At 44.8% G+C, this 12,120-nt stretch overlaps 1 protein-coding gene across 1 annotated transcript in view; it reads left to right on the top strand.

Moving 5' to 3' along the window:
* The window catches only part of LOC118775934 (junction-mediating and -regulatory protein-like), a 32,408-nt gene extending 27,669 nt beyond the window's left edge, over window positions 1-4,739 (top strand). The window contains exons 6-10 of the mRNA XM_036525899.1: window positions 652-827; window positions 1,689-1,775; window positions 3,020-3,115; window positions 3,319-3,910; window positions 4,424-4,739. Of these exons, the coding sequence (XP_036381792.1) occupies window positions 652-827; window positions 1,689-1,775; window positions 3,020-3,115; window positions 3,319-3,910; window positions 4,424-4,731 (1,259 nt within the window). The 3' untranslated portion in view covers window positions 4,732-4,739. The remainder of the gene's footprint in view (window positions 1-651; window positions 828-1,688; window positions 1,776-3,019; window positions 3,116-3,318; window positions 3,911-4,423) is intronic.
* Window positions 4,740-12,120: the final 7,381 nt, after the last annotated feature.

Here is a 12,120-nt window from a genome sequence, read left to right as displayed (position 1 = left end):
TTTACAACTGATCTTCTGTCACTCACAAACAATATAACGATACAGAAATTTAAGTGGCAGGTAAGCGTCGCGGACCTGACATTGATCGTGCCGGCATTGCGCTTTTCAGCCTGCCCCTGCTCTTATTGTCACTCACATTTAGGGGTGATGTTGATTTAGCGTTTACTTGCTAAGTGGCTGTCTTTATCCAAGTCACTCAAGTTAAATGCTCACCAAAGTGTATAACAGCAGTGCCGCAACCGGGTTTCAAATCTGCAGCATGTTCTTTACAAGGGGGTGGCAGTGTAGCATAGTGGTAAGGAGCAGGGCTCGTAAGCAAAAGGCTGCTCGTTTCATCCCCCACAGGGGCAAAGCTGCTGTACCCTTGGGCAAAGTACTTAACCCAGAACAGCCTCAGGTGATATCCAGCTGTACGATCAGATAATGTGAAAGTTTAACCTATGTAAGTTGCTCTGGATAAGAGCATCTGGTAAATGACAATATAATGAAATGTATTGTTCTTTTAATATTTTAACTCTGTTCGGTGGCAGGGGGTGGGGTATTTACACAGTTAATACTCTTGAGGCTCAACTGGGATTTGAAAGCGCAACCCTCTGGTACCAGTATCCACATTCGAGTGGTTGATGAGGTTGCGCTTGTGTGTGCGTGCAGAGAGGCAGGATGAGGTGGTGTACTACGACACCTACGAGAGCACGGACGCCATGCGGGACACGGAGGACACGGCCCCGCAGAGAGAGGAGCTGGTCAGGCTGCGGCAGAGGACCCGGCAACTGGAGGCCAGAAGGGGGCGCATCACCGCCAAGAAAGCCTACCTCAGAAACAAAAAGGTACAGCGACCCCTGCCAGCTTTCCACACGGTGGGGCCATACTGTGTCCCAACAGGGGTCTGGCCTGGCAGTGCTACCTCAGACTGGCGAGTCCCTGTTCTCATTCTGCCCCCTGATCCAGACATACCAATACACGGAGGCAAGTGTTGTTCAAATCACTGTGAAAGGCAGTTAAAATATAAAGGCTGCTCCAATCCCAGTCTGTGGTGTGAGCAAACACAAGCCGAGGAGTGTTTTCTGGATCCAGAGCGAAAACGGTCTCGGGTCATTAAGCTGAAAGGAGCAGCAGAAGCAAGCCATTTTTTTCTCTCTTTGGCAGTGTAAAATGTGTATAAATGGGCACGGTGATTTAGTGAAATAACATAAATGCCACTGCTTGCAGACTTGGGAATCTCATACATTCTGATAGCAGCTTTTGCTCCATTAATACTCTTGTTGTGCTCTCCAAGTTGATAAATATGGACAGCTGGAAAATGTGAATGTTCTCAGTTAAATGACTAAATATAACTTCTGTATTTTAAAAATATATTCAGTCTTTCAAACAGCTACAATATTGTTCCAATAACATTTTTTTCACAGGTATTTTACAAGTAATGTATTTAACAGCAGTTTTACCAGCAAATTCCTGATGAACTGCAAAATAATGGAAAAATTTTTTTGTCTAATTTAGAAGGTTGCCAAAAATGTCCAGTACCTTTTAACACTAATTTATAAAATGCACATGTTCCACTCCTTAAGTTTAATTTAGATACAGTACTAATTGGACCATTGCACGCAAATGTGTTGTTAAGAGAAACGCTATGACATTTATGCCTGTGTATTCAGTGTTTCCCTCTGACAAGTGCTCCTTTTGTGTTTCAGGAAATCTGTATTGCCAATCACAATGAGAAAATGCAGCACAGACAAGGTAGTCAGGGGGACCACACGTCCCAGCATGCCTTGCAACAGGTACTTCACCATGCTGTCCGAGCCTGTCGTGCTGGGATTCAATTGATCTGCCAGGACACAGAACACACAGATCAGATGATCTGCCTGCTTCATAGGACGTTTATTACCAGAGCAATGAATGCATACACAAGGGAGAGTCAAATGGAAGCAGTCTACATTAGCTACGCAAAGCAGTTGGTAGAGATTGTCAGTTATAGCTTTGCTTCATGTAACTGTGCTTAATGGAGCTCCCTGTACATTTCTTCTTGAGTTATAAAGGTAAGTTGTCATTTTAAAAAGACTGCAACTAACATTGTGCCCACGTTAATTTAAGCACATACACAGCTTTGTTACAGTGAGAACAATTTTGAGAAACTACACAACAGCAATCTCCTACCCAGCTTTCCATCTGTCCTTTGGAATTGTTTGTGTCCCCTAGTAACACACCGTATAACTGCACTCCCTGCGGCAAAGCGTTGAAAATATTCCTGACAAAATACTTAATGGTGTTTGCAGTTTTCTGTATAAAATCCCTCTCAAAAAGAGAAACAATTAGAGACCCCTTTACACTAAGGGTTTTAAGTGCCTGCGCTCTCTGATAAAGATGAGGTTGCAGCAGCCACGCTGGGAAAAGGCCTACGGGGACCTCAGAGTTTTCTAATAATTCAAAAAACCAAAAAATGAGATGCTGTGCTCGTTCTGGGCAAGAAGGCTTTGATGTTTTTTTATATCAAGGATTTTGGTCAGTCCCCATTGTCAGCATCAAGTAATTAATTTCACTTAAAGGATTTGGATCTTGTTCCCTGTGGCCTCTGTTAGCCCTTGAAATAAAACAACTTTAGTGTTTTGTTTGGCTTTTTTTTTTTTTTTTTTAGAGTCATGTGAAAACTGAACTAGAGTGGGAGTGTGGGTACATCCACACAGTAATAGATGTTGTTCATGGATTTGCTCATACTGGCATGTTGACAGTCTGTGAGTAATCAAAGACCTCTGAGGTGGCGTCAGCCAACTGGGATTTTGAAATAAAAGTCCAGCGGTGATAGCTTGCCTCTGATGATAGCAGGGCACTGGGGCCACTGTGTTATTTAGCGGGTGACGTTAGCAGTTTAGGAGTCCACTTTTTCGTAATGTGAATGTGATAGCGAGCTTTCGGTGTTCTGTGTCAGGCTGTCTGAATGGTGCGCAGTCCATACAAAGGGCAAACATGTTGAGCCGGATGCAAGGCCTTTGATCTAAAGGCCTCCTTGTGTGTTTTTTTTTTCCAGCAGAGAGAGCAGCAGCAGGAAGAAGAGGAAAAGAAGAGCAGCAGGGTGAGTGAGGAAAGACAGAAAACACTGGACAGACTACGCAGCTTCAAACAGGTGAGCCAAGAGGCCGAACCCAGAGCTCCATTTAACTGTGGTACAGACTGCTACTGTTACAAAGTTCCTATACAGCAGCCCCTGCCATGAACAGCTGTTGAAGTGTTCCACGTATGCTGTTGTCTGTGTCTAAAACACCATGTTTAGACCACAGTGTCACCTCTGTTTCACCGTTGCTCTGGTGGATTTCTACCCCTCTGCAGCGGTACCCAGGCCAAGTCATACTGAAGTCTACCAGGCTCCGGCTGGCGCACGCCCGAAGGAGAAACGGCAGCGCCTCCTCCCGGAGCCTGACCCAGGATCAGCCGCAGTCCCTGTCGGCCGGCGTGCAGACAGAGGAGAGCGGCGCTGCACTGACCCCAGGGCAGCCGGAAGGGGCCGCCGCCTCACACCTGCAACCCACCGCTGCTATTCCTGTGTCTGGCCAACTCGAAAGCGCCTCGTTACCTCCAGGGGGCGCCGCTGCGCTGGAGCCCCTCGCAGCCGCCCCCGCCCCTCTCTCCCTACCTCCAGAGGGCGCTCTGTCAGTGCTGAGCTCACCAGTGTCCCCTCCGCCCCCGCCGCCGCCCCCTCCTCCCCCTCCCCCGCCGCCCCCGCCGCCCTCGGAGGAGTCCCTCAGCGAGGGCGAGGGCCAGCCCAGCAGCCCCGTCCGACAGCCCAAGCCGAAGGGGAAGGAGGCCCCCACGTCCCCCGCTGCCCCCCTCTCCGTCCGCTTCTTTGACAGCAACCAGCTGGTGACCGCCAGGAAGAAGCTGAGGAAGACCACCACCCTGGAGGCCTCCCAGAGGAGGAGAGGTGAGCCCTTTCTACACGGGACTCTGAATAGAGCCAGCCTGACTGAATTGTATTGGAGTCTGAGTCCAAAAAACACTTGTCTGAATAGGGCCAATCTGACTAAATTGCATGGGAGTTTGTGTCCAAAACCTTCTGTTTGAATAGGGCTAATCGAACTGAATTAAATGGCAATCTAATGCCATCAGCTTCATTATCTGTACCTCATAGAGGGAGAAAATTGAGAAGCTTTTTATGTTTTTATTTTCCAATGAAAGCAGAGTGATTCTGAGTGATTGGTTTGGAGACTGTGTTGCGGGTGGTGCCTGTGTCAGTGCGTTATTAAGTTCTATCCTGCATTGTGCTTTGTCCTCTTTTTGAATAATAAAACATAGGCAAGCATTCTTTTTTTCATTAGGTGATATGAGCTGTTGCCAGCTGAACAGAACAGTTTGTATAAAGAAAAATGGCTTACTTAAGTTGGGTAAAGGAAGTATACGTGCGTTACGGTCTGACAGACTGTCCTCTGTCCCGCAGTGAGCTCCCCGATGGACGAGGTGCTGGCCTCCCTCAAGCGCGGCAGCTTCCACCTGCGCAAGGTGGAGCAGCGGGTGCTGCGGCCCGACCCGGACGAGGACGACGACAACATCCTGGTGCAGATCCGGCGGGGCGTGAAGCTGAAGCGCGTGCAGCAGCAGGAGCTGCGCGACTCCCTGAGCGGGCCGCGCGACGCCGCCGACCCGCTCACCCGCAGCATCCACGAGGCGCTGCGCCGCATCAAGGAGGCCTCGCCCGAGTCCGAGTCCGAGGACGAGGGGCTTCCCTGCGCCGACTGGGAGAGCTAGGCCACGCCCCCGTCCAGCCCCGGCCCCGCCCCCGCCCTGCCCCGCCCCCGTCCCTGCCCCCGCTTGATCCTCACCACCCACCCGCTCAGCAGGAATTCATACCCCGCCCCCTGAGTTTGCTCCTTAGACCAATCCAAACCCCCTCAGTAGGAGCTTAGATGCTGCCTCCTTCATCACGAGCTCATATCCCGCCCCCTCACTCTGACACAGACTAGGCCACTACTTCAGAAACAGATCGTTGCTTCTTTTGGACTTTGAATCTGGTTTTCATTTTGCAACGTACAAGGGTACCGATTCCAAAACCCCACCCACGTGGAAGTGGACACCTGTGAGTTCCAGAGATTACATTGTGAATGCAACAGAGAATTAGGCTACTAGCTCATAGCCATACAGCAAGTCTGTTCTACTGTACTGCATCAGCGGGAGGCATATCTGGATAGAGAACTAGGCTAAACCTGTTTATGTCATATGTAGGCCCAGTGTGTGGGGTTTCTTAGCAAGGACTGGATCATAAAGTTGGGCTGCAGAATATAGCGAAAAGCAGACCCCCCCCCCCCCCCCCCCCCAGCATAAAGGGGCTGAGCGCAGGATTGGCCCACTGCACTGGCAAGGTGACACGACATGACACATCAAAACTGAGCTATTTCCTCAGTCTTCATTCCTCTCTCTTTCTCTGTGAAGGATCAGTCATCATGTTGTCTAAACTTTACAGTGCTACGATGGAAGCAACATCCAACGCTATCTATACAACTTAACATATTTTTGTTGTCTTTGCTATCATTGGCTGTTATCAGTGGGGTCCATGATTAAAGGCCAAAGACCAAGAGACCTTAATAACAGTATACCTGATCTTAAGTCTATGAGATTTTGCTGTATCTGGACCAGAGGCAAACTGCAGAAAGATAACACTATCATAGAGCTGGTTCAACACAAAACCAGAGTCAAGTCTTCAGTCTTCAATACATTACTAATATATCAATTTTAGTCACATGAGGAAGTGCAAAGGGTATCAGTATCCATGTTAAGATACATGTTGTCGCAGAACTCTACTGTTAAGGAGCTTAAACCTTATTTTGAAGTTTTTAAGGGAGATCTCAAAGTTTGGTTTTAGATTTCTTATCAAACGCCTTTGCTGTTGTATGGAAACAATCAAAACCAAGTAGCCACGCAGCGGAGAAGCTTTAAATTTAAATTGGAAAGTATCACATCTCAAATCCTTTTCAATCAGTACACTGAAATAGCCCAGGCCTGTCTCAAATCAAGTGCTGTTTGTTATTCCTCAGTCTGTAATTATAAGTACCTTTCTAATCAAGCTTTTATTTATACACTATATTTTTACCCTTCAATTACGTGGTCAGTTACATGCAGGACTGTCCTTTTATGTATTGAGTATTTATTTACTTGTGTTTTTGGCATCTTAAATGCTGATACACTAATCAGGACTATAGAGATGACATCACACAAATGCTGTTCTAAGTATGTACTGTCAGTTACAGGCTGCATCAGAAATGTGAAGCGGTCTTTGAAAAACTGTAGATGTTTAATCTTTTCTGAGGAATGTTACCACTACATATTATAAGAGTAACTAAAATGAAGTAATACAGGAAAGATGCATTGTCCTTTCATCTTATCTCTGTTGAATTCCCCTTTTGTATTCTGGTTTTTTTTGTATATTTATCAAATCTACTGATAAATGACATATTTTATTTCTTATTTTGATGAATGCAAAGCTGAACTGAGTACTGGAGCATGTTGATGGTAGTCAGTATGTGCACTTTTAGTCTCCTCATAGTGATGAATGGTGGTAGGGGCAGGAAAGTTCTGTTGTCAGGCTTGTGTCCAGTCTTTCAGCTGGCTGAGGCTGGGGACAAAGCCGAGACCCCAACAGCTGGGGATCTACATGATGGTGCTAGGGGTCATTTTCATCTGTCCAGGCGGGAGGGAGCCAGACTGCTTTCTCTAAAGAATAAAGAAAAGCCCTTGAATAAGTTTTTTTTTTTTTTTTACATATACCTGGATAGGACATGTTCCTGGATAGGAAATGCAAAGGATTCTGGTCAGTGGAGTCTTTTGAATTGCTCTGACAAAAATCAGAGTTCGTAATTCCGTTACTGTTAGTATTAGATTGTCACGAAGTGGTTGTGACAGTCGGTTGATCAATGTCACCCGCTTTACAGTTCAGGTGCACATTCTGACTGCCACGTTGGATCCCAGAGAAACTGATTCATGAATGAATCCTCTAATTTTGTACTACTTAAATGCACTGCTGCATCAAATGTTGCTGGAATTCACTGATCCAGCAAGAAGTACACTGTAATCAAGGCACATCCAGCAGTTAACAGTGGTTGAATCTTTAGCTTACGCCTCGTAACATTCTGTAACACGCATTAACTGACCTGATGGCTACAGAGTTCACTCAGGCCCTGTGGAAATGTTTTACTAAATTCCACTTACAAAGACTTCAGAGTCTGGTAGGTGTTACAAGTGTCTGTGTGACTTCACCTGTAGTAATGATTTATTTACTTATTTGATAAATTGTAAGTAAGAGTAAGAGCTCAAGAGGAAAACGGACATTCCCATTGGACCAAATTTGAATGGCTCCGAAGGGCATTGAGCCAAGGGGCACTGTGTTTGGAAATCTGACTGAAAGGAGAATAGCTCAGAGCAGGAGAGTGTGTCTCCTTCTCGCCTCCCCGTTTTTCAGCTCTCAGCACTCCACGCGGTTTTACGCATTGGTGGCTTTTTTGGTGTGGAGTGCTGAGAGTGGCACTCCAGCTCACAGTGCATCAAGTGTGCTGCACATCCCCACATCAGAGTTTGCGCAAACACAACGAGGGTTTGATTTTCCAGCACTCGGCTCCCTAGCTGTACTTCTCTACACCGTGGCATGCCGTGTGATTTTCTCTGTGGGCTCTCTGGTAACAGCCTTCTTAACATTTTTATCATTATTTATGGAACATGACAATGCAAAAAATTGGTTCAGAATCTCTGTAGTAGGAAAACCTACCCTCTGGGCCTGAACAAATCGTGATTTCTTCACAGTGGATGATCTGCAGCAAACTCGAATAGCACCTCAGCTGGTCCCATTGTAGTTTCTGTGGCTGCAATGCCATCTACTGACAAAACAAAAAGCAAGACTTTTTGCTCAGAAATGTTACCATGTGACACTTTTCATGAGCATTAAGTTTTGACTTACACAGACATTGCTGGCCTCTGTAATAGAGAGAGGAGCTGCTGTATTCAGAAGTGACAGAGAGGCTGTGATTGTGGGCAGGGTAGCACTGGCACGAGGGCACGCCCAGCCCAACCTGGCAAAGGGGAATGTGAGACAGCTTTGCTTTGCTGAAGAGTCCCAGACTTTGTATAGGCCCATCTCAGCCTGTCCCACTCGCAAAAGAGCAACGTCTCCTCTGCCCACCAGTTGAGACTGTCCATTTCGGACATTAAAGCAGACCGCATTCCCTCCCCAAGACTGCCTACCCCATTATTCACACCTGCTTAAGAAAGTCATGGATCTTCAGAGCTTGTACTCCAAGCTTCATGTGTTTCTAGCAGCATAGCTGCCCACACACTGCTGTCTTATCCTAAAGAGCAAAACGAATGGTGGAAATCCTGGACCTTGGTTCCCATTTCACACTGTCCGAGAGACTCGGGTGGAAAGGAGCAGAAGCCTCCCACTGGATTTAGTACTAACTGTTTTGGGGGAAATTGCCCCTCTGTTGAACCTTAGGGCAGATGGAAGTGCCCAATCAATTTCTATGGTACTGAATTTAGGAATCAGCTAATCCCTGTCAGAAAGAGCTTTATGAAGCAGCTTCTGCATTTAAATCTCATGATGTAATCTCCTGGAGGACCCTCCGATTACAAGCTTTGAAATTTGACATGAAATGCAATTCTTTTTTTCAGAGATGTGATATATACAGTCTGTGAAAGTTCAGTCCACAGCTCGTAAATAGAAGCTTCTTGGTTTTGGATTGTTAAGGCCTAATTTTTTTTTTTCCAGTAAAAACAGTATAGAAATATTTTTTCTACCCACTGTGTTATATGTGGTTTGGATTTTGTTATTCTGATATTCTGTATGATTCTTTTTTTAAAAGAAGAGTCACCCAGTCATAACACTCGTGGGCTAAGTGTCATGCTTTAATTTCACCAGAAAGAGTCGGGCGAGTTTTGTTCTTGGCAGACACTCGCAGTTGATTTCAGTTAACCTGTTATTTTGCTGTGCTCTTTTAATCCCTTTGTGTTAATTGTACGAATCGTTTGTGGTGTTTAATCTTACAAATAGTGTTTTTATATATATATATAATTTTAAGTGCTCTTGACACTTTTCCTTAACTATCTCTTCAGTGATGAGACAGGATCTGACTTGACTGACCCCATCCACAGGATTCTCACTTCACCTTGGCTTTCACCAGTCTGGTCTTGTGCTGAAAGGTCGCGCGCCGTCAGTCAGATAAATCCGGTGCATTGGTCCGGCCTCATCTATTCAGTAACATACTGTAAATCCAACCATCTGTCTCTATTTGCAAGACTACATTTTAACATATGGCTCAGATGCCAGATTTTCTAACTCAGACTAAATTTTGTGTTGATCACCTTGAATTTCACGATGGGCTGGAAGTCCTGCGTTTTGCTGCCTGTCCATTGTCTGGGTTGTGCTAGGAGTCCAGTAACGAAGAGGGTTTTCTGTGAAATGCCAAGTGATGATGACAGGAATGACTTGAGCCTGTAATGGCTAGCAGCTCCTAAGTGTTAGAGGTGCGTTAGCTATGTTAGCATGAGTACAGTGTCTGAACAGCAGCTTGGCTACCGCTGTCCCGGCACAGGTTTCCATCTTACCTCAGTGCTGGGTCCAGCAGTGGCTGTCAGCAGCTCCTGACAGGCACAGTCTGACAGAGTTTAAGATGGGACACAGATGGGACACAGCACAGTGACACTTCGGGACTCAAATGCGTTTGGACACACTCATTCGATTTTTTAGCGGTGTTATTATTTTTGGCTGTATTGCAGTATTGTTTTGGATGGGTAGTATGTTTGGTTGACGTAAAAGGGATCAAAACCAGTGTAGTTTTTTTTTTTTTTTTTTGCACTCCTCTTTTTAATGTATGTATTTAGTTTGGTTATTGGTTTGATTTTCACGTGCTCTGATTATATTAGCTGGTGGAATTTCCCAAGCCCACATTTGTCCTTTCAGCACGCTCACTGATTAGAGAGCGAAGTAAGGAGACAATGTTGGTTGTGCAGAAGATCCTGTGTCCATCCTGTGTCCACTACATTAATCTGGGGTTTATCTAATGATGGGTGTATTGGCAAGACAAGCTGCCCTGACAGTGTATTTACCTGCGCAAGAGGGACATGCCCATAGTTACAGCTGCAAAAGGAAAACCATTACACAACCAACCTGGAGGAACTGGGTGTAATATATGTATGCTTTCACTAGTATTTGATGTCTTTGAGTGTGTTAACTCTTACTTTGAAAGATGTCCTTTCTTTTTTTTTTATTGGAGTGAGTGTTGGCTCTGTTGTTTGACTATGCAGGAGGCCTGTTGGCAGTTTGAACTGAATTTGCGTGAATCATCAGGCTAACATGTGGGCAGACGGTGAGCCTTTATATCAGGCTACCTGCTGCCGCGCCATATGGCTCCACGCACATCAGAGCACGCGATGCGAAAATCCTGCGAGGCTGAAACTCGCGAATGGAGTTTAACGATCAATTAGCCATGCCAAGATTCGCTCTCGTCCCATTGAGGAAACATCCACTATCCCACCTCAGCGTCTTCTCTTTAGTTTCATACCAAAGCTGTATCAGAAGTAGTCTTTACACATTTTTATATTTGGTTTTCGTTTCTTTATTAATAACTTGATATATATATATATAACCAGCTACTAATTATGAAGACTGTTGCACTGAATATAATGGCAAGTGTAATGAAGTGAATGTCGCTGAAGCAGAGGAAACGTTTACTGATGTTGGAGAACCGCTGAAAGCGTTGGAAAGCCTGTCGAAGAGGCCGGTCCCCTGCTGCCACTATTGTAACATTGTTCAGATGATAAAGCATCAACGAGGGCGATTGTATGCATACGCTGACTGTAAGTGTATGCGTATGCTTGAGCATAAAGTAACAGCCCTCGCTCATTGCTCATGTTGAAAGTAACTCAGTGAACATACACTGTGTAAGGAAACTGAATCATGCAGCCCATTGCACAACGCTCCTCCGTGGTACAGTGTCACACGCGTTTTTGACCTCTTGAAAGCCGGCGTACCTTTGATGTGCCGTGTCCCCTTTACCACGGGCCCGCTACTAGTCGTTTGACGTTATAGACGTACTGTACTTCTGTTTTACATTAAGATTTCCCCTCATTACCGCCTGTTTGCAAACTGTTCTCTGCCAGACCTTTCTATTGCTTATTTCATCTATACTTTATATATTTCTCCCCCAAAATCTTGTCTCTGTATTATTTCCGGACTACATTACGAAGTGTCACATCAACCATTGAATTTCATCATCTTAAATATCTGTGGCTGGCCTGAGATTCCTGTGATCATGGGTTTCAGATTAGCCAGTCACTAGATATGTGCAATATTGTATTAGAAATAGAGACAGAAAGAAGACATACGTTTTAATGTATATTGTATTGTAAAGGAGTAGCATTGAAATGTCACAATGCATTCTGTGTGCTTGCCTAAAATGACAAGATTATGTATTTATTGAAAATAAATAATTTCTAGGAAGGAGGCAAGCATTTCTATAGCAATACCATTGAAATGTAACATAACAGCTTTTAACTATTTTTTGCCTTTACTCTGCCTAACAAACTATTATATTCTTGTTTACTGCTTTGTATCTTAAATCTGCTTCCCCCCTCTAAGGTGAATAAAACCTTGCATACCAAGTATGAAATTGACTTTTTCGGTAATGTAGCATCATGTGCGCCATTTTGGTTCTGACGTAAACGATTCATTGGTTTTATTCAATAAAGGATATTTATTTGATTTTGCTCCAGTGTATGTTGTAATGTTTCTTCACTACGATCACCCTACATTTTTGGGAAAATAGCTGACATACAGTAAGGATTTTTAGCACAAAGCGTAGAAGAGGCTACAAAATAGTTGTCAGAAACAAGACCCAAGGATTTTGAGAAAAATGGATATCAGAATCAGGTCAATTTTTTGTCAAAGTTTGTGTTCAGAAAACAAACTCAAACATCTGTAAATGAATTACAAAAACACCACACGTTTAGGTTTGGCTACCGTCAGTGTATTAAAAAAATAAAGCCTGCATTCTTCACAGTAATCCCTTGATTGAATTCTGTTGGATCACAACACCATGACCTTGTCTCTCAGTACACGGAGTAGAAAAAACAGAGCATAAAGCCAGTCCTTGCTGC

The sequence above is a fragment of the Megalops cyprinoides genome, chromosome 4 (assembly GCF_013368585.1).
Source record: "Megalops cyprinoides isolate fMegCyp1 chromosome 4, fMegCyp1.pri, whole genome shotgun sequence".
NCBI classification, from domain to species: domain Eukaryota; kingdom Metazoa; phylum Chordata; class Actinopteri; order Elopiformes; family Megalopidae; genus Megalops; species Megalops cyprinoides.
Note: the sequence above shows the minus strand (reverse complement) of the source record. Positions and strands in the feature narration are given on the sequence as shown.